Source organism: Opisthorchis viverrini (assembly GCF_000715545.1).
Source record: "Opisthorchis viverrini unplaced genomic scaffold opera_v5_84, whole genome shotgun sequence".
NCBI classification, from domain to species: domain Eukaryota; kingdom Metazoa; phylum Platyhelminthes; class Trematoda; order Opisthorchiida; family Opisthorchiidae; genus Opisthorchis; species Opisthorchis viverrini.
Window position 1 is genome coordinate 340,547 of NW_008751741.1, and position 23,384 is coordinate 363,930.

Consider the following 23,384-nt stretch of genomic DNA (forward strand, 5'->3'; position numbering starts at 1 on the left):
TGATATAAAAGGAATGCCTGAGGTAAATGATTGATAGTAATTCAACCTAGAGCGTCTACTAACTTTCTGCTTACCCTTTGTGGTGGACTGCTCGGAAAACTGCTCATTAAACGTCAGACGAATACATAGGCTATCCATAAGTCACCGCCTTTGAATAGGTATACGAGGAAGATCACGGCCAAGTGTGAACAGTCAAGAATACAACTAATAAAGTTGGAAGCGTGAGTGGAAAGCTTGAGCAAGTTGGCTATCTGGAGGTGGCGAAGAGCACAGCGTTTTGTACATCATATAGGTCAACAATCATGTTTTTCCGGTACAACTCTGATGCATGACTTTCAGGAGAAATGGGCCACATTTTCCTATTCTATTCACTATATCCAACTACAAATCTAAAGATGTTGATGCATATCGCTTCCTTGATGAGAATTCTGAAGAATTACGAAAATATGCTTGTAATGTGAGCGCACAGACGCTCGGTTTCATTGACAGTATACTCGTTTCCACAGGGTAGCCATTTAACTGAAATATCTGTGGAGATTTAAATCTGGTTGGCACAAACGCTTTTGCCCTGCTTATCCCACACCGGGTTAACGAGCCTGATTTCTGTTTCATGAAATGGTTGATTCTCTCTTCAGCAGAGAAACAACACACTGAACGTGCCTTACGTCATAAGCCTGGATTTTCAGTTGATTATCATGCTGAACGGCATGTGTCAGAGGCGTTGTCTGGACAGTCCAGGGTCACACGGGCTGGCCACTTCTGACTGGATTGTACTCAGCTAAATCGGTGACCAAGCCAGAATGCTGGCGCAGAACCACGCGTTAGGATGTCACAGTTGCAATACATATTGAATAGTATTATACTTACAAAAAAGGGTTTGGCAACGCGCAACAACACGAGATGCATTAAAAGCCCAATTACTGTAGTTATCTTCCATGTTTTGAGGCAATATTTCCGCTAAGTTTCAGTATAGCTAGGTAATAAGATTGTGGTGGCTGGCACAGACACGCGTGCATGGGTTCTGAGCACCAAACAGCCATTTCACATCGACTTTGTCTGATTCACGGATTTCCGTGATTACTGATATTTTGGAATGCGTTAAGTACAAACAAGGCGAAATAATGTTTGTTTATCGTTATTTTCTCTGCTCTCGTTCAACCAGTAACATTCGGATTTTCAAACTCTAACATGGAATGAAGTTTGATTTCCATATTGAGACAAAAAAGCCAAGTTTTTCCCCCTCCTTGGAAGAGAAAAGCAAAAAATCGGGATTTCAGGCAATGCCACTCCCACATGCCCTGGTTTTCTCCCAGAATTCCGATTATCAGACGGTTCTGCACAAATTTACGGGTGAAACCTGAGGAAACAGGAGACAGTGAAATGGCCGCACAAAGTCTAAACAGACATTTTAATCGGCTGGGTTGATTGAAGGTGGCAAAATAAAGTACTGTGCATTCGGAAACTGAAATCTTCATATAAGTAACCAAAAAATTCAGTCAGAATTTAGTATCACAATGTGCTCCATTAACGAAGAAATGTTTTATGTTTCACTGACCCGGAAGCGCAAATGAAAACGACTTAATAATCAGGTAGGACAGCTGGGAGTTCAAGGGTTTGCTGTCCCAGTCTTAAGTTCATTAATTGTGTTTCTTTAAAAAACGTGCTATTCGGATCTGGCATATTGCCATCAGTTAATGACACAGTGCTGACAGTCCTCGTTGTAAGTTAAAAAAAACGTCGTTGGAGCTGTTAGTTGTGGTTAGTTGTGCCTGCGTACGTGGATTATTCCCTCAGCAATGATGTTTTTAAGTAAGCATCAGAAATATCTATCTGGTGTAGTGGTGTGTACTACTAGTGAAAATCGTGAGTAACATCTAGTTTCAGTTTGAATGACATTTGAGTTTATTCTGTTGTGTTCTTTCGTTATTTATGAAGTCGGCTAACGTCCAATTGAGTTAGGAAATATGTCATTTTCTCAAGCGTTTTCCCAACTACCCTTTTGTTATCGTCTCCGATTTCTTATATCTACCCTGTCTTAGAATGGCACCGGATGGCTCAGAATCCCACTGGTTTCCCCCATTCGATGCGGTTGGATGGGGGAAGCGTGAATGTTTCCAACTTGCCCGGAAGATTTTGTCAGCTGACTGCGAATTTAACTTTAACTCCGGCAATCAATTAGGAACGAAAAGTTTAAATATTAATACCTATGCATTTCTAATTCCCCATTGGGAGTAGATATACTAAATGAAATAACCGGGCATTCATATTCGATACTAGCCTTCTTGATGACCCTGGGTAGAGCTGCTAGGAAGGAACCTAACGTTAAAAAAAATTTTTCAAAGCTCTTGTACTATTCCCGACGTCATGATACGAACTTTCTTCTATCCGATCAGAAACGTCAGCAGTTCCGAGGATCGCGAGGTTCGCGACCGCATGCGTCAGTGTCCCCATCTGCTATGGAGCTTGATCACCATTTTACGCGCGGCGGTTCGACTGCAGTGCTTTGATACCAAATCTGTGGAACACTGTGTTTGCTGTTTGAGGAATTTGTGTTTCTCCTTACAACAATCAACTGCATCAGCAGCTCCACATTTACAGTCTGTGAACACACAAGATAAGAGATCAGACAACCTTGTTGACACCAAGTCCCAGTCAGGATCGATAAAACTATTCAGGAGTAAGAATTCCAGCTTAAAAGCCAGGTCATATTCAGAAACAGGTAAGTCGTATTTGTTAGGTTACTTATATGAACCCTTGAAGATTATTCAGTGCTGAACATGCCATAAGCTGTGAAATTGGTTCTCAAGGAGTTTTCAGCAGCTTTATGAGTAGTGTATTACGTGTAAAGTGGCGTATGTTTTAGTTGGTGTCAAGCTGTATATACACTTGTGTTTGCACTGATCACGTGAGCGTACATGGATCACTTACTCCCGTTGTATGCTTAATGTGGTTAAAGGTCTGAAGATTCTTGGTGTATGTTATGTGCCAGCCTATGATTACAAGCACCCAGCGTACGAAGCCCCCTTGGAATACTAAGGGGCACACCTATAAGCTTAAACTTCAGGAGACTGCGGTACTTAAACGGTGAATGGTATAAACCGCGGCTGTATAGATGTTTTCCTTTGTAGATGGTAAGTGGATCTGCCGAATCCACACCCACTTCACTTCTGTTTGAAAAGTTCTCCCCGTATTTTAATGCAATTCTGGTGAGTTCGCATTAAGAAGAGGGAGACCCGGATTCGAGTTTCGCTCTTATTAGATCTCATTAGCAGTGCACAGCCCTGGCTGTGACAGTTTTGAACTAAAGACGACTGAAATACAGGGCAAGCTTGTTGCCACCACCCAACCTGAGCGTTTCTGGACCTAGCGAAATTGTCGCTTGCACGGGCAAACATGCTCACACTCTAGCCACGTGACTGATTTACCCGACGCCTCAACCAAAGACCCAGTAAATGTCCTGCTTGTGTCGATCGATTAAGCTACCTATCATGACCTCTCATGCGTCATATAGCGCCTGCAACCTGTTGAACAATTTCCGATGGATTGTAGATTCCTCCTGCACGCTCTGGCGAGGTACTGGTAAAGGCCCTCACCTCACATGTCAGATGTCCAGAGTTCAAAACCCAGCATGGCCGAGGATATGGCTCCCTGGATCGATGGGGAATTTGAATGAAGTTAGGTCTTTCATGGTTGTTCGTATTGCCTGGGTAAGCTTGAGGTTGATTGTAAGAAGATTAACCCAGTAAGCATGAACTGTGAACTGGATATTCCAAAAATAGTTTCTGCACTTCACAAACTGCATCGCGAAAATAATTTATTCTTTTGAGAGATTATTTCGTGAGCATAACGACCAATAATATTGATCGCGTTTCTCAAATTACACATGATCGAACACTTTTTAGTGCAAAGTGGACTAGTGGCAGTGCGTTTTTCATTAATCACGACTACTGATTACCGATACCCACTGATGCAGCTTTCAAGGGATTTATATCGTATTTGTCCAGATAGTTCTCATCTCATCTTCTGTCTAGGAATCTTTATCTAAGTTTATCCACAAAAAAGCCATTATGTACATAAGCATCTGTGCAAACAAATGCGAATCAGATCGATTCATTGTCTTAATTCGCATAATACGGATGAAGAGAGCTTGTTTTCTGAGATCTTGGAGCCTACTAATGTTAAAGGTAAAATTGTCAACTTAGTCAGATAATGTTCTGTCACAAATTATGATGAACTAATTTGTTATGATCTAAGTCCTTCTAATCAAACTATATTATGATTTACCTTGCTGTGTTTCGTCGCAGAAACTGCTCCCGATGGACTGGATCCCTTCCCTCCGAAGAGTGTATTAAACCTGCTTTATCAAACAGGGACTATTCAAATGCTTGTTGATCTCCTTCAGTCCAGTTCGAATCCATGCACCTTAGAGGCGGCTGCGGGAACAATTCAGAATTTAACAGCAGGTGGTGTCTTGACAGGTCCAATCGTCCGAAAAACGGTGAGTGCAGCCTACACATCTTTCTTAAATGTAACTTGCTAGTCAATCATCAGTGCTGAATGCAAATTGAGAGTGGTCCGTTTCCTGGGGAGATGGGATATAGGCTTGATGCGGGATATATTTTGATACTATCATGAATGAATGTGTGCCGGTAAAAATTGTGGAAAATGATGGAAACAGTGATCGATAAAATTTGTTGCTGGCTATTGGCTGCACATAATGGGCTTAACGATATATTTCAGAAAACAATTAAAGGAATTAAAATGTTATCGCCAAATCACGTGAAAGCAGGTGCAGGATGAAATCACCCACATGTAGCCCTTAAAAATGAATTGTTACTCTAAAACAGAAATAATCTCATGGAACTGGCCAGAATTGGCCCATTCTCTTAGAAGGTGAATTATGAGGGTAGTTTTGACAGTAAAATTTACTCCAAAAATTTAACTGAAAGTAGTATGTTGTGAGGGACACATCTGAATGGTCAGTTTATCGAGGAAATACCGAAATCTTACAATAATCTGGAACTAGTATAGTTTACTTGAGACACAACCTTGGGATAAGAAGAAGCCATATTGTGTTCAGTGATCGACTGATGTCCAGTCACCGAGGACTTAGCCCTTGAATGTTTACTCTTTCTGTTGAGCGTTTGGCTGAGACCGATAACGTTGGTTTTGACAGACGCAGTTAAGTGTTTCTTTACACATTTAGGCAACATTTATCCCAAAGGTTACTTCGCGATTCCGTCCTATTGCTGAGCTTGTACAAACCGTGGATTTCTACAAGAAAAAGGAACAATTTAAACTGAAATGCCAAAAGGAATGATCACGAGGAGAACAAATTCCAGACTGATTGTAACCAAAAGAAATGTAAACGGCGAAAAACCTGAAATGTCAACTCTGGCATATTTTTTGGCTGAATGTTTTTGCCAGAATTGTCTGACCAGAGATAATTTTCAGGTTAGATAGAACATTGCCATTTACCATGATCTCCGCCTTTCAGATATAGCAATTCTCCTGCAGTACTTTTTGTCGTAAGTCGCTCCAAATTTAAATAAATCCTTTGTTTATTCCTACGCACGTCTGTAAGGTCCGAAATCTTCAAAGTTTACCCATCCTCGTTGACCTGATCAGTGCTCCTACACGGCGAGTTTCCACTGCAGCAGCCAATGCGCTGCGCAATTTGGCTTTGGAAGAAGAGAGCTGCTTGCTGTTAGGGAAGCATGCTCTGGTGCGAATACTGACCGCTCTCGGTGAATGCGCTAACTCATTACTGTCACAAACAGTCGCGGAACGACATCCGAATGGCGGTGAATGGATGGTTCCTACTAGCACCCGTTCCGGTTCGCTCTTGCGGCTCAGTCAGACACTTTCCTCCTCTCAAACACAATCAGTTTACTCAGCTCGATCGGTTGCCACAGCACTCCTGGGTTTGTGTTATGTACTAGTACGTGGGAAACTACAACATGCAAGGTAAGATTCTGGACGCATTTTGGTTGTGTAAGATTTATAAATATACATCTTCCACTTCCTGTATGAGGGTCAGTAGCACAGGCTACCCGGAAGGCGAAAGACGGGCAGTTTTAAGAAGGCCTTGGCGGATGGGTTGAGAGACATCCACGTAGCCAAGGGGCACTGACCGAGAAGAAGACTTCACATTTTTCCTGAAGCGCTTACCTTACCTCTCAACTTTTGGCCTTCAACTAACCAACTAATTTGTTTATAAGCTCCGTTGGAATTCTAATGCACCATGATATCCACAGATAATTTCAATAACGTATCTGAAGTAGGAACTTTGAGAAGAGAAACATTGGTGGCTCTGAAATAGTATAATTAGATTTTTTGATCGTGTTCGTTCAACTGGAGCGTGCTTACGCTGACCGAAATATTATTTTGGGAAACCTATTTTGAACACTCTTCAGGTTACTTGCTAACTCTTGAGTAGTGCAGCGATCCACATCATGTGACATGTGCGATTATGTAAAGCTGATTTTTTTCCACATAACATAACATAACATCATAGATCATTGATGAAACAACATATATTGCGCATAATAAGACATAATAACGCTCTTTTTGCGACAGAACTTGTGTACAGCCGGGTGTCACAAAAATGACCGTTGCGGATATAATCGGCTCTGATGTAAGAATATAAGAAGGAAGCTTATAATATTTTGTCTTCCGAGTGCACCCGACAATTTTCGTTCTGCTATCAATCGCTTAATTGCAGATACATTTTTGCAGCCTTCCTGAAATCAGGCAATCAGACCCAAGGGCTGACAGTCATTGACAATAGAAGACCAATATTGGTTAGAGTCTGACGCTACACTGGTTGAGTCAAGCTTCACTTCCCGGTTAACTTTATCAGAGTTGGTGATCAAGTCAGGCATCGGATTGGTCATAAATGAAGTTGAGGTACAGTTGTGAGTTAGTATTTAGGTAAAGGGCACCAGAAATGGGTCTTCATCTCACCATGTCTGAAACGAGAATTCCCTCGTTCCTTTTCCAACAGACGATTCGTAACTTTGGGAGGTGTGGAGACGTGTCAAGAAATTCTGTGCAATACGAGTGACGCCTACCAGCGACACTCCACTGAGACACTCGCTGATCATACTTCAGTAGAACGAGTCAACCAACTCGCGCATCAACTCCTGGAACTATTATGGTCGTTTGTTGAACTTAGACCGATTTACAAACTGGTAAGTGTAATGTCACTTGGCTGTTTCTTGTTCAACCTGTGCCTAGTTCATGATGGCTAGCATATGCATTAGCGTAACTCAGCAGGTGCTGAAAAGTGAGCGCTTGCTGGACAAATTTCTGCATACTTCGTTTCGATTTTTCGCCTTTAATTGTTTAGCAATCTCGAAAACTTAATATGAATCAAAAATAAATTTGGTGCCCTCATTACTAATGTTATTTTTGGTGCATGGTAGTACCATTGCGAACGTTTCATCAACAGTCGCAAGGGGCTGTCGTGTGGCAAAAGTGGGTGGATGCTAGATAACATTTCGCTACACAACGACACAATATTGATGCTGCACTGACTGGTGAGGAGACTCTTACAATCAAGTCATCCTGTCCAGGGAACCAAACAGTGGACTCGTCTGGCCGGAACGCCTACAGGAACCTAAATGACGTGCTCTTTGTCAGTTGGGGCCACAAGCAATAAAGCTTTTGAAAGGTGAAAGAAAGCATGTGAAAATGCCACAACTTTAAGATAGCTGCTCTTCTGTGGTAAGTCATAATCTGACTGACACTAGGAGTTAACGCTGCGATACTATGCGAATAGCAAATGAACACCGGATTGGGTTACCCATAGGTTTGCACAACTGTTTGTAGAGCAACATCATGAGGCCAACTGCTCCAGAACACTGTTCGGAAACGTTTGAACCATTTTCTTCGCTAAGAGCATATTTAGTTATGGAACTAACATTATATTCTGGATATAAAATTCAAATTGGACTTTTTAGTTTTCGGCGTTATTATGCTGGTTTACGCTCTTGAAAGAGATCGAAACTTGAAAAAAATAAGTTCGCTCAGCTAGAGTGAACCCTGTGGAATGCTGTTTTTCTACAAAAACTCACTTGGCACTAGTAATGTCACAGACGTTACAGACTGCGAGGCAGTCAGTGCGTGTTTTATTTATTAACTACAACTATTATTGTGCAGTTCAATGGGTCCTATTTGGCGACAAAATAACACGTCACCTAATACTCACAAGAAATGGAAAATTGATGCATATCTGCTGGGTGTTTTTGTAGATTTTTCAGAACCGAATCTGGTCATCTTCCAGTGCTGTACTTCACACTAGTTGAGGTTGATGAGATGGCAGATCGTTCATCCATAATTTGACATTTCAGTTGAAGCCTCAGTCTAATAACCAAAGGAATACGAACTACACCTTGCACGTAATAATAATAGGAAACAGTGTCCAGCCAAAACCAAGACAGATCTTCCTCCCCGGTGATCCGCAACTTGTTAAAGGCTCAGCTGGAATCCAAAAATTATGCATTCTAAATATTAGAAAAGAAGAAAACTTTACCCGATTTCTTTATTAGGTGATTTAAAATTTTATCTACAACAGGAACACCCAGACCAGCTGTCTCCGGTTGGGCAATTGCCTCTTGATAGACTTGTTGAAAAAGGGTCTATTCTGCGTCTGAGATGACAGCAATTACCAGGATGTTTTGGGAAGTTAAAGTTTGCCATTGTGGTCCATTTGGCCTTAGGTAAAAAGGACCGATTAGGAGACCAAACTTCCTTTTAAAAGATTTACGCCTAACGCCCATGAACATGGGTTAATTTAAAAAAGACTTCCTTAATAGCAGTAAACCAACAAAGTACAGAGCAAAATAATCAATGTTGCAAGTAGATTCACTCATGACTAGTCAAAATCTCTGTTAATCGGTGGGACGACGTGCATCTACCAGCCTGTCCGACCGTTAGAATGTCCCCATCCGTGTGTAAACGACTGACGCGATAAACAAACCAACAAGGAATGCAGAAGAATACCAAACGTTGGTCAAAGACTCAGCAATGGCGGTACATGCCTTATACACGGGACATAGAATAGATCTGGAGAATGTGGAAGTTTTAAGACGGGGACTGAGATTCACACCACAGCGGCTGATTACCGAGATGGTGAAAATTACCAAGCATCGCAGCGTGAATAGAACCGACGATGTGCAACTGGTGAGCGTATGGAAAGCAATCTTAGTTAAGCCGGGTTGACACGTGACTGTGTGGTTGTCAATCCACGCAGAATCATTAGCGAAAACTGGGGGGTGGGGTAGAAATCCCAACCAGACCAAAAGTCACAGCATCCCTCTAACACATCTTAGCACTAGCTCATCCACGCAGACGGACAGCAAGTTCAAACGACGTTCAAGAGGGACTATCAAATGAACCGAACTAGAGGAACTAGACCCTAGGCTAAACCCAAGCACATGTACGTTACCCCATCGGCCCAACACTTGTTCACCCACCCTAACGCACAAATCTCTTAGCCGACACCAAACAGAGATCTGGCTTGACTTAGCTGATTGGTTCTCCTCCCGTCTTAAATCTCGACCAACCTCGGAGAAGTCAAGCTACCATGACTAGAGTACCGCAGCCCCAAGTCACTTGAAAATCTCTTTAGGACAATAGGGAAAATTCACGAGTGGAGTTCTGGTTTGCAACATTTTAGCAGGAGTTTTTGCGGCATAGACAGACAGCACTTATTTATTTGTAATGTACTACTCATAGGGTTACTGATAATCTACCACAGCCCGCGGCCGGTTTCGCTCTTTTCGGGGCTCATCAGGTAGGCGCAGTCCCCGGGTTTCGGTCAACCTTGAGTACATTACAAATATACGTGTGTCGCGATATTTAGATATCGTAGCGACTGAAACATGAGGCGGCCTGGTGCAGCACATTCAGTTGCCTGAGAGCATCATAAACGAGAGATTCAGCTGGGTTCCAGGTGAGTCTGAAGGTGAGTCAGCCCTGAAGCGAATATCCCAAAAAGACCATCGGGAAATTTCCTGCTAGTACAGGAAAAGACTTGACGCGTTCTCAGCATGGTGAAATTGAGCGGAGAGTCAATGAAGCCGGACTATCCAGTAAAGCCTAATATAGGTCCTCCCCTAGTAACCAACTCTAGGGCAGATCAGCTAAATGACCTAGAGGGGGAAACTAATATTGAAATGACTGCCTTTCCCCGGAAATGCAGTTTTCAGAAGAGGTCAGTCTTGGTTGGCTCTCCCGGACACTAGGCTTGATGAAGACGGACGTGTATTTTGATGTATAACCATCGACATTTTGCAAGTATATTGGTCAGTTCGATTCTGATCGTCTTGCCACTTGTACGATATTGTTCTTCGTTGTTCTACCTATTGATCTATGCACCTCTGTTTTCAGGCCGGATGGAGTGAGACAGACTTCGGTAAAATCAAGCGTGGTTATCGACTGAGCGGTCTAGTTCGAAAACGTTCAAAAACCATGCGACACTCACTAAGCACGAAAAATTCACCGTCACAAAGCGACAGGACGTGCTCCAATCTTCCGTACTCTTCGGATAAACCTCAGTCAATTGGAAGGAAGGACTCTCTGGATAGTGAATTTTCCAATCTTGAACTGCACGAGGAGGGTGCAGACCTGACCTCAATTCGAACAGGGAGGCAGTTGAGAAGTTTTCCAAATGAATTTTACGGTTATCGCAGTCGTGAATCTTGGAACGATTCGCATCGTTCTGATTCACTTCCAACTAGGGCTGTGTATATCCCACCATTGGAAGTGAATAAACGAAGACCAGAGAAGAGCAGCAACCCACTGAGTTCATTGAGATTAGAATAGTCTTAATTGTACGTCACTTCACTCGATAATTCAGTTGATGACCATTTGTAGCTTATTATTAAAATTGACTAAGAATATATTCCAAGATTTTGGTAGATAATACATAACGCTGTACACAAAGCGACATAAAAATGAACACAACGTGTCAATAAACTGAAGTGTCTCTTTGTAATGTACTACTCATAAGGTTGCTGAAAATCCATCGACAGCCCACGACCGGTTTCGCCCTTCTTGGGGCTCATCAGGTAGGCGCAGCCCCCGGGTTTCCGACAACCTTATGTTCTACTTGAAACCAACTTGCACATTACAAAGAGATACATGTATCGCAATATTTCAAATATCGTAGCGACTGAAACACGAGGCGGCCTGGTGCAGCACATTCAGTTGCCTGAGAACATCATAAACGAGAGATTCAGCTGGGTTCCAGGTGAGTCTCTTGAAAGAACCAAATTAGTTTGCAAATGAGTAGATATTCGCTAATTTCGTGCAATTTGGTTTCAAGTAGAACATAAGGTTGACGGAAACCCGGGGACTGCACCTACCTGATGAGCCCCAAGAAGGGCGAAACCGGTCGTGGGCTGTCGATGGATTTTCAGCAACCTTATGAGTAGTACATTACAAAGAGACACTTCAGTTTATTGACACGTTGTGTTCATTTTTATGTCGCTTTGTGTACAGCGTTATGTATTATCTACCAAATCTTGGAAATATATTCTTGGTCAATTTTAATAATAAGCTACAAATGGTCATCAACTGAATTATCGAGTGAAGTGACGTACAATTAAGACTATTCTAATCCAAACTCAAACTAGATTCAGCCGGTCTGGTGGATATCTCTATCAACTTTTGTTTCAACTATCTGGATTAGAATCCTCTTTCTTGTTCTCACCTCGTAGTCTTGTACAGATGCCGTTTCATCATTTAGGTCGTAAAAATATATTTTCACTCTTCAGTATGTGAACAGCAAGTTGGTAATCTTTTAATATTTCTGTTAATTTCATCTCGGTTGCCGATGTAGCAAACATGTAAACAGGTCAGCAGTGTAGTAGCAGCAATAAAGAATAATTGTAGTATGGTAAAAACAAACACCAAACAAAAAACAAACGCGCGCCACAGCTGAACGATTGATCGATTTGATTTTGACTCTAACCGTCCTCTTGTCTATGTGTGGGTGTCCCGGCAGTATCACAGCCCACGTACAACCATGGGTTTCACACACTAATAAATTCGTGCCACATCGGCTGTTTCGTGGTTCCGGGTCGCATTACTTGTCGCACACAGCAGAGTTGGGGGCAAACAAAATCAGGCAACTGCTGACGCCTCCGTCCTTTCTTTTCCAGCTAATCGTTCTTCTCCGTTTCTTATCCCGTTGCTAGCGATACATTTGTAGGCTCAAACCTAAAGATTGACACGTAAGTTCGATGCCCACTGGCATTAACCGAGTTATTCAAGTTTGACTTGATCTCAACGACCTTATATATATCAAAATCTTCTATCAACCCCTGGCACTCAGTTCATTTGACAGCGCTCGCCTTTCGAACTCTGTTGAAAGCTGAACAACAGAGTGCTCTTGCATTACGCTCAATCCGCTTTCTATTCATGTGCCGTCTGTCTGAAACGAGGATTTGAAACCCTATTACGCCTCCCAGCCGAAATCCTCTTGCTTCTGGTTGACCACCACTGACGATCCGAAAGCCATTGCGGCTGGTCCTTTCTGAGTTGTTGTTGTTCCAAATCACCGAGCTGAGGGGCCTTTGGTCCAATGCTGTGGATAGTTGCCTCTGTGCGCTTCATCTGAAAAAGTCTTTTAGAGTGTCTCTTAAAAGCATTGGCAATCACTGGTTGTTCGTCGCACCTTCTTACGCCCTTGATACACCTAATGATAGCTTTTATGACAGCGAGGGGCTAGGAGATCATATATTACTGTGATCGCCGGGGGTATGAATGCCGAGTAGACAAACTTAGCGGTGTTGAGGTTCAAAGGGGTAGTTGTTTTGGAACCGCACAGAACCGCGCGGATGGGGACGTAAGCCGGCTGTAGTTGTGAACATACCACAGATTTTTTGACTACGGTACAAACTGGTCGAACATCCGAGTCTGCTTGGTCACATAGTACCCTCGAATGCAGCACGACCTCCAACAAAAATAGACCTCATCGTCATCAAATATAGATATGGGTCTTTTACTGACTATCGACTGTTCTCGAAAACCAGTGGATTACGCACTTGTTCGGTGGCGTTTCGTTGCGCTTTTCAGTGTGCACTAAGTTCCCACACATTTCATTATACTGGAAAAATCTCCGATCCTGATGTGAAACAAGTATTTAAAACGTCATATTGAATCCATTTTTGGATAACATGTTGATTGCTACTGTAAGGTACTGTCCACATCCCTGCAAGATGCTGGTCATTGCGCTTGCAGAGTAGTCCAGCTAATCCAGACCTAATTAGTGAATCTCTCCAAAACTGCTAGAAGTGCAGACACCTATTCCTCTCGTGATAATCTTTTGCACCTGATACACGAAAGATGCCCATGAAAGCATCCAGTGAGCTAAACAATACTCTATAAGAGAGGCTGGCCTATATTCAAAGAAGAACAGCACGTGAACCGTTAGTTCGAACGCTTCCGAGAACAATTCAGCTGACCGACTGCAATCGCCGAGCCTGTTTCCCAACTCGCAACACAGCCCTGAACTGTGAACTAGGAACTCCCGACGGCTTCCGAAATAAGCGAATCCCATTCATCTCTCAAGTGTCACCGAGCTTCTTGTCATGATGAAATCCCACCCACTGTTTAAACATGGAGGTCAAATCATCAGTCGGTACTTGTCCAACTTATTTGCCCCTACCTGCGCGAAAAAGCAGGTCCGAAAGAATTTAGGTGGAGCAAACTTGGTGCTCGCGGTGGGTACGACAATCGCAGAGAAACTATCTTGGCCCCGTCGTAACCGGAACTTCGCATCGGTGACCTTCTGTCATGTTAAAGAGATGCATGAAGAAGGGACCCGAGAAAAGTAAGTTAAATTCCGGTCGAGAGAGCCTGTGGGGGTCACATCTTCACAGTCCGTCAAGTACTAGGGCAAAAACATGCGTGGTGTTCGACTTCAAGGGTGCATTCGAACCTACCGACTGGCTAATTTTTCTCAACGCGCTTGCGCAAAATGGTACACCCCATAATTCGTTGAATCTCATGCGGTGTTTTCACTGAGATGCCTCTGGGCACGTGAGAGTGTATGGTGAGATCTCCAACCCACTTTCCTGCGGATAGTTGCTCCCGACAATGATGTCCACTCTCTCCATTTTTTTAGATTTCGTTATTGCTGAGATGATGAGGTGACCACTGAAAGGTCTCAGGAATTTGTGACTCTCCAGTTGAGTACCTTATTGACCTGAAATATGCGGACGATACGTAGAGAACAGCGAGAAGTGCAAACTACATGAAAAGCTGACCTAGATAATCCTTTTGTACGTGGTTTGCGTGCATGCAAATCTCAAAGCCCACATGTGGTTTCAGAAAGGCACATTGGTGGGTTTCAAGGGTTGCGTGTAACCGGTTACAGTATGGGACGCGTTGTTGTGAGAATTAGCTAATTTTGGCAGACGATCGTCACATTGAACAAGTTCATCACCTAGCCCAAAGTTGATCATTTGGCTCATACAAAATTAATAATCCAACTGCTCCTAGCCTGCGTAGGAGTTGTACTATGCTCACTCAAGCTGGAGTTCTAGAACTCTCGTTTTTTGTTCACCAGTTGAAGTTGCTAAATGAAATCTGCTCACGATATATCATAGAAACTGAAGCAATAGATGGGTTGATTGTCAAAGTAAAACGCCGTTTTCTTTTCACGAATATGCTGTATTGCAATGCATGACTACCAATGGAAGAAGTTTATAAGATTATCAATGAAATACGATACGCGGATACCGCGACAAGATTACGTCAAGGGATCTTACATGATTTTGGCTGTTACATAATTAGCTGGAAGCGTTGCATTTTGTATCGTCATAATCTTGTCCTGGAATGTAGTGAGTCAATGAAATTACACGAATAATGCATTACGTCTGTACGAAATAACATGAATTTTGAACATATGTACCCAATATTCTTGACGGCTACGTGAAGGTAAGTATTGGAATAAGCAGATGGACTATTAGCATTAAAAAATAGTTTACTGGGTGAAGCCTTCAGCAAAATTACTGTGATTCAGTCATCCAGTCAGGATTTATTTTAAGTTCAGTCCAGTTGGCCGAGGTGGGAGACATGTCTGCTGTTGGTTGCTATGATCGAGTACTAGTGTGCTCTAGGGTGCTGTTTGCTGAACAGGTTTTGAAGCAATTGGTTGAGGCGAATAACTCAGCTGGATTTATTCAGTGATTTATGTAGGCAGGTTTTCATGCTGTCAAATGCGACTTAACTGCGTGAAACCATTTGTGTGGTAGCCCCATCGGATAGCTCTCGAGAGTTATCTACGAACAGGTTTTGAAGCAATTGGTTGAGGCGAATAACTCAGCTGGATTTATTCAGTGATTTATGTAGGCAGGTTTTCATGCTGTCAAATGCGACTTAACTGCGTGAAACCATGTGTGTGGTAGCCCCATCGGATAGCTCTCGAGTAGTTATCTACGGAGCTTTCATGAATGCCGAAAACTGTTTACTCTATACTGCAGTACTCACGAGCATCGTTATTATGCGTGTGATGACACAATTAGATGATCCTACCAAGGTGAGACGCCTGAAGCATAATGTTGACACTCGTGAGTATTATGGTCTTCCCGTAATACCTGAGTGCATCACTCAAGATATTATATTGGCGCTAGTCTGGCAACAAGCAGACTGGTAGTTGGATTTGGCCTCCTCCTGAGGAAATGTTTCCAAAAAAGGTCGATAAGAAGTGATCAGCCACAAAATTCATATAGTAACTTTCTCTGCAACCCAAACACTCGATAGGACTTTTATCTCTGATTTTTCTGCATGGTTTTCCTTTCTGGGGCGGTTTTGATTGATTACACTTGCCGGTGTAAAGCTCAGTCACTTCTCCACTCCATGGCATTCAGAAAATATAAGTCACAATGTTAAACTGATATTTTGGAACCCAAATATACCTTGTGTGTGGCTGGAATATAAGAAACTGCTGGAATGTTGCTGAGTCCTTGCATCCTGTAAAGGAGAAAATTTACGATTTCATCTCACCCACAAAGCACCGTCTCAAAAAACACTAATTCCTAAGCCAGGAACTACAGCCCTTATTGGTACTGCCGAACCTGCATAGTCTCATTAGTGAAAAATACTGGTAGGAAGATTAGTGCACAGGAATTCACTGCTTTGAAGGTTCCATCTGAACGGCTTTGTTTTCAGCCTACTTCTGTTTACTTGTGGGCATTGATCCTACGTCTCGCAGCAACGGGAAAGTTCAAGCACTTAATTCGGTTTCTGAATTTGGGTGAATGATGATTTTGATCGCTACTCCCTGCAAGTTTGCAAAGTGTCCATACGCCGTAATCAACCAAACTTTTCACTTAATGTTCTTATTACAAACGCCCATGAGTTTTATAATCATTTTAATCTAAGTGGCGAAAATTTGTTTCTTCTTCTTCAGATCAAAACAGTCGGGATGCAGACAGTTGGCGCTCATCAACAAAGTTACAAACCAGGCTGAATCAACTGACATTTTTTTCAGGGTTTGATACAGTGCATAGGTAAACGTTGTAAATTTATGGAATTAATATTGCCAACTCATCAATTTGGATTAGATAATGATTCATAGAAAAATCCCACAACATCCTAAGAGCAATTACTTGCGAAATTATGTATGGATACTAGACGACCTTCCACTGGTGCCTTGTAAAATTGTTTTATGAAATATTGCTTTTTCTTCATATTGATGTACAACTCATTATGGTACTTATTACAGACCTGTTTTGAAAATACAATTGTGTCAATTCTGAGATGTGTCCAAAAATGAGTGACACACGATTGAGTACCCAGTTGGTTTTGAATCAAACTTTCGTTATCAGTAGACTGTCCACACTGGTTCTTTTCATGTACGACCATAATCAGCGGAGCTGTGTGAAGATATTCACGGAAAGGAAACACCCTCATGACCCATATTTGATTTTGATTAAACTTTTACATGGGTGTCAGCCGCTATCTCTTTGAAAAAAGGGGAACTGGAGGCTGAAATATACCACGATGTGAGAACGAAGAAGGTAGCGAACAAAGCTTGTTTTCTGTGATTGTTTATCTTGGCTAATACATCAAAAATTTATATGGTAGCAGAGATCACGTGGAAAATGTTAAGATTGGGGCTACATACACTTTAGAGAAACAGAAATCAAAAGAAGGTTGGATGAGGGAGAGGTCAATGGGTCACGGAATCAGGTAAGTGACATCAATGTCAGACGGAGTTGTGGGACCGAATGTTTCGTAGGCCAGTTCAAGTTCAGAGGTTGCACAAGTTTCTTTTGGATGCAAATTTGCGGATCCAGCAGTCGGATTCCAATCGCTTCTGTGATCGATAGTAGCTTGGATAGTACCAGTCGTGATCGGTTCCGAGGTACCCGGTATATGATGGTGATGATAGTTATGAGGTCACCGATGGCATTCTGTGCCTTGAAAACATGGTTATCCCGCTTTGTCTTTACAAATCCTGAGGATATAATCAATGCGCGATTGGTAGCGTGATTCTCCTTTATCGGATGCCTTTTTAAATTGTATAAAAGAACAATTCACGTGTCTTGATGTGACTACCTGAATTTCAACATTCTCATCAGAAATTCATTGGTCCCCTTACGATTGTGCAGATGTGTGGTTCACTTAAATTGAATTCAACTGGAATGGCTTCACTTAGGCATCCTGATTAATCTGTTTTCAACTGTGCTTTGCTGTGCACTGTCTCCAACTTGGCTGCTCATCCAGACAAGTTCTATTTTTGACAGATGTTTTATCTTGATTACTTTGATTTTTCCTCGTGACTTCCGACCAGAAGAGCAAAAATGATCACAACGATTCTCAGATAAATAATCTTTCCAGGAGCCATCTTTCGGAGGAAGCACCAAGCGTTTTTAGCACCTTAACTTCAAAGACGCCACGCCATAGCAATGAGCCGGTCTCAAATCAGTGGTGAAATTCGTCAAACGCACAAGAATTTCAGTGAAATGCACCAAATATTGTTCCAGAATTCATGTGCAACAGAATAAACCACATCTTTTCCCCACTGAATTACGAAACAACAACGGAAAGTAAGAGCTCACAACGTGGCTGTTTTGGACTCCCAACGGCGTATAGGAGTTTACCTCCTGTCCAATCAATGATGCCTCTTCGGGGGACGCAGTTTACGATCTGTCAAGATAACTGTGAAGAAAGTTCAAATAAGTCCCTGGCATATCCCAACAATCAGCCGAAAATTCCTAGTAATTCTCAGGGAAGGTGAAGTGCATATCAACGAGGACGAAATAATGGTTTCATTCAATAATAGCTCATTGTTTACAGCTGTGGTCCATAACAGCTGTAAGTAGCATCGGTTGGGTCGCCAGTTTCAGGATTTGTCAAGTAAGTCGAAGTTAGAGGTAAGGAGAATGGTGCTGGCTGATGTAAACCCCAAAAGATGAATGACGTGAAAGCCATTCTCATCATTATCGAAAATGGGAAATGGACTAGATAAGCCAGCTATCAAACGATGTTTCTAGATACATCCGATTCACAGTTGAAAAAACTGTAGAAGCCATTCTCATCATTATCGAAAATGGGAAATGGACTAGATAAGCCAGCTATCAAACGATGTTTCTAGATACATCCGATTCACAGTTGAAAAAAAAACTGTAGAAAACGGAAATTTCTGTTTGTTCTTGTTACTAGAGTGTCAAGTAAACACTTACAAGTTCAGGTCATTAGGTCTACTGGAAGATATCTCCGAGCGATAGATCAAAAGACCAAGAGGAGCACAAACGCTATCTGATTAACCACTTAAATGCGGAGACCAGCCCTCACGAAAAGGATGACGACGAATCGCAACCAGGGAACACAGCTCAAGAAAATGAAGCTGCTACGCAATGAAAATTGAGAATAAGCAAATTGAAAAAGAAAAAGCCGACAAAAATAGAAGGTAACCGATTGAACAGTTAAATAAGAGAAATGCGGTCCGCAAAGTAGTACAGTCTGTGGACGGAGCAATCAGAACTGCTTTGAGTCTAGCAGAAGGAATCTGCTGTAAGAGCTACTCGGGTGCGATGCATCCGGATTAGAAAACATTGCAAATCTTAAGGGAACAACAAAGTTACGGTAAAGAGGGTTCTCATTCAGGCCGTCACATCAAGAGATGTGAGCTCTCCTCTGTTTTGGCACATCAAAAATCGACCGTTGTTTGATGAGACCTCAACTTAAATTGAATCGAAGTTATGGAGTTTTCCCCTGCATGCATCAAATTACCTGTTATTCGTTCAAGTTGGGCAAGTTAGGCGAACGTTCAAGACATTGAAAAGCATAATCTTTACAGCCGACGTTACTCACAGGTTTAAGGAAAGTTACCCAACCCCTGCTACTAAGCGAATACGGATGACTGGTAATGGAACTCCTTATCCATTGGTGGACATGATTCCTTTTTACTTAGCTCTCAGCGACCTTCTTGATGACCCAAAAATCAATTAACAGAGGGTATTTTGCGAAAGAACATCTTATGTATTGTCACCTATAGCCACACATGGAACACGCTTACAGTGGCACGTGATATGCTTCGGTTACTTGCAGCCCGCTGTCTGATTTCTGATGTTTGCTTATTGTTTTTCTGCACAATTGTTGTCGCCCTTGCTCAATGGGCTATGCTGGGCAGTCAAAGCGCACAACCAAGAACCGACACAGCAGCCAATAATGCGAAGAAGCGTAGCCATTGGTCAATCAAACAAATAGAGCCAAACGCTTTGGAAACCCATTTCCACAATAATATTTGGGACAAAGTGGTCTGTCTGGAGATTTTTTCATGAATTATAAGGAGTGGATTTAAACTAATTTGGCAATGGATTTGTTGAGATTAGTCTTCTCCCGTAAACACTTTTGAATTTGCCTTCTGATCCTTGTGTGATGAGTTTCCATCTGAAAACACGCGCATTTGGGTTATACTCTTATTCCCATGAATGGTTATCACATTCTCTAGAAGTTGACTGGGTCAATAGTTCCTGCGACCAAATCGTTTGCTTTTACTTGTGGTCAAACCTGTCGATCAGATCACATCAGGCGTCGGCAGACGAAATTTCTCGGTATGCATATTCGGCCGTAGCAGTATCTATTTTTTGATTCACACTTTACAGAACCCCTTTACTTCATTCAAACAGGACCCCAGTCCGGTTCATTGATCCTTCATTGATCCTCTTGGACAGTTGGAAGTTTATACAGTTAGCATTGTAGGGTCACATCGGTGGCTGTGAAAAGCTGTTTCATACGGCAGAGTAACATCGCGGAGAACATATTAATTACTGTGGTTAGTATATGGTTCACGACAAGTGATAATTACGGACCAAAATGAAACAAGGCCCGGAAGCTCGAGCGTGACTTATTTGCTTTTTGAAATAGCCTCACTCCACTTTACACAAAGGTGCATGCGTGCGTTATGAAATACGTCTAGCAAGATGGAGTCCGCCTTCCAATACCTAGTGACTTTGATCTATATCATCCAGGCGAACGTAAAACACATGTTTTGGAAATTCAACTACCGCTTTCCGTGCCTGAAAGTATGAGATGAAATTTACTGAGCTTTTTGCCTTATGTGCAGAGTGAAATTTTTTAACCTCACAGACGTTTGCTAGATTCCAGTCCGACAAACAGTCATACCTACATGATATAGAGCCTTTCAATGAAGATTTCTTTACCGGTCAACATTAAAACAGTGTTACTTATTCTGTGAGCAGGTTTGGGTCAGTCGAGCTTGACACGTGTTGGTGTGCGATTATTAGAAGGAAGAGTGGTCAGTATTCGAATTCCACTTGACCTCAACCCCCCTCAAACCAAAATGTCGGAGCACTCACAACCGCACAAAGACCAAGGAAAACCTACCAGTGCCAACCGGGTGAAGCACCCCGCATGGAAGATTAACGAACCGAAACGGATCAGAATTAATTTGAATCCCCCCAATCCACAAAACCAAGATTTTGAAAACCATACTAACTGACAAGAGCCGTTAATTGACACTCAACGCTGATCTAGTGTGATAATCTGAAGAGAAATTACTGACTGCTTCCCCGTCTGTCTTATAACCTGGCCAATTAGGTGACCTGCTCACTTGGCCTGACGAAGCTTTTGTGCCAAAAGCGAAACGTTGTCCAATTAAAAACTACCGGTTGTTTACCAAGCTCTCCTGAAACCAAATGTAATTTATCCTTCATAAACCACGTTTTCGCAGGACGTTTATTAGAGTGTCAAATATTCGCCAGAACACTACCAAATGTGGGACAGGGTCACGCAAAATAACCGAATGACCACCACGGAATACAGTAAGACTTCACGTGGAAGTAATGCCAGAAATGTATTGGTGAATGAGTTCCGCAGGCCCGCTTCAAACTATGCACTGTTCGTACGTTACCCTCGTTACTTTGTTATGGCCGACTGGCTTCACAATAGTAGCCTAGCTTCAGGTGCACATGCAAGTTTATGGTAATAGCTTGGCGGATAGTGGCACCCATTCGCTTACGACGGCAGACAGCGTAGATGAACTAGTAGACAATTTAGCTCACTACATAGGCAGGCAAATCCGCAGCTTCTCCATGACCGGCGGTGCTAACCTTTACAAGGTTCCAAGATGGTAAGCGTCTGAAGAACTCCATCAAAACTCTGCGCTATCGCTGGATATGCCCAACCTGTTTTGATATATCGTGAGGAATTTGTCCCAATACCTAGTCAGAGATTCACTGTGCTTATAATGTTGGAACAAATGATCAAATGCTCTTTGTTTTTACCAAACTTTGCAGCCTACGTGTAGCCTATCGCTGCACGAAAGAGATGGAATAGATGGATGAGGATATAATAGACCCGGAAATTTGTTCTGCGTCCCTGACCAACGTTGTGGAGCATTCTCTAGTAGCGAAAAAAGCTATTTACACGCATTCGATGATCGAATTCACACAAAATTTATCCTACACGTTCAACAAAATGAGAAAACAGTGGTGAAAACAACCATTTGTAGTAGTTTGTACCCCCTTTGGTTTATTACATCATTTGTCATTTAAGGTTGATTGGCTGATTGTGCAAGACTGGGAATAGAAGGGAGGAGTAAAAGCCGAACCGTGAGACCATCCACCATATATATACATATCTACGCAAAAGAATTCAGGTTTGGATTGAAAAAATAATGCGGCTAGTTCAGGAAGAGCTCCATTAAGCACAGTGATTTTCATAAAACACCTGTATCACTGGATTTTGAAAACGGCAATGAAGCGCACCGAACAAGTAGTGAAATCAAAATTTCTTTTGCGTGCACTCAAGTCCAAGTACCATACTGCAGACAATGAATTTACGTTCAGTCAACCAGGTTCAATAACGCACAAGTATCTATGCGAAGTGAATAAGTCGATTTCTTGAATATCCAGTCAGCGTCTTATTTAGAGATATATCTGCGTTGCCTAGCCTCGTCCAAAACTGGGTTCAAAAACTGGGTTGACCAAATACACACTGAAGTTGAAGTGGTAAATCTTCTGAATACTCAGGTCAGTTTTTTCCCACAGAACCCCGTGGTGATTAAGAAACCCAGCTCAGTCGACTTTCAAGCGACATACTTTGTGGCGCACAGCAATCGACCGCGCACGATACGATGGGAAGTTAAGTCATAATGATCAGACAAATCTACAGAGTGTGCCTGGTTTTTTAGCTTTAGAGCCTTCCCATGCAGAGGCGCGCCAGAAACTGCAGTGTTTTCGGTAATATTAAACCATTTGTACGTCACCATATTTGGATTTCTGTCTTTGTTCTGAAGTATTACGGCCATCTTTGTAACGTTTCTAGATCAATCCTTCTTATTGTGCATGATTTCATTCTCCTCAACCGGCCTGTCTTTGATCTGAGATATAATCACAACCTGAGAAACACAGTCGCTTTGATAATGAAAGTCAGAAGCAAAATGGGGCGAAGCTGATCGTCAAAGAGAGATTTTCAGTGCGAACAATGAATGTGCAACAAAATACGAAAGACAGTTATCTAGCTCAACTTTAATGGCTAGCAGAATAACTTTGGTCGTTTTGGCCAGATGTACGGTCTCTGTATATCACCCAGCATTTTGAAGTTCAAGCGATGATTATTTGTGCGAGCTTATATGTAGCTCCACGCAGAAAACTGTTACCTGATCGTTTAAAGTTGCCTGTTATACCTCCCATTTAGGAATTCTCGTGCGATTTCGCACTTAAACTCAGGCTCATTATAAAGCACTCGTATTGGAGAACGCTTAAACGTTGATAATCAAACACAAAATGCAGAAATGGCTCACTTACAAAGTGCCTGATATCAATTACAATCTGGAAGGTGACAGTCTGCTGTCCATGAAAGAAAAATCACAATTTTGTATTTGTACTTTGTAGACA

The 23,384-nt window shown here is 42.2% G+C and overlaps 1 protein-coding gene across 1 annotated transcript in view; it reads left to right on the forward strand.

Annotated features, from left to right (window-relative positions):
• Positions 1–17,505, forward strand: part of T265_04859 (hypothetical protein) — a gene marked incomplete at both ends in the record, with an annotated part of 50,390 nt that extends 32,885 nt beyond the window's left edge. The window contains 6 exons of the mRNA XM_009169713.1: positions 2,394–2,719; positions 4,305–4,498; positions 5,585–5,967; positions 7,007–7,193; positions 10,396–10,829; positions 17,151–17,505. Coding sequence (XP_009167977.1) covers positions 2,394–2,719; positions 4,305–4,498; positions 5,585–5,967; positions 7,007–7,193; positions 10,396–10,829; position 17,151 — 1,525 coding nt within the window. The remainder of the gene's footprint in view (positions 1–2,393; positions 2,720–4,304; positions 4,499–5,584; positions 5,968–7,006; positions 7,194–10,395; positions 10,830–17,150) is intronic.
• Positions 17,506–23,384: the final 5,879 nt, after the last annotated feature.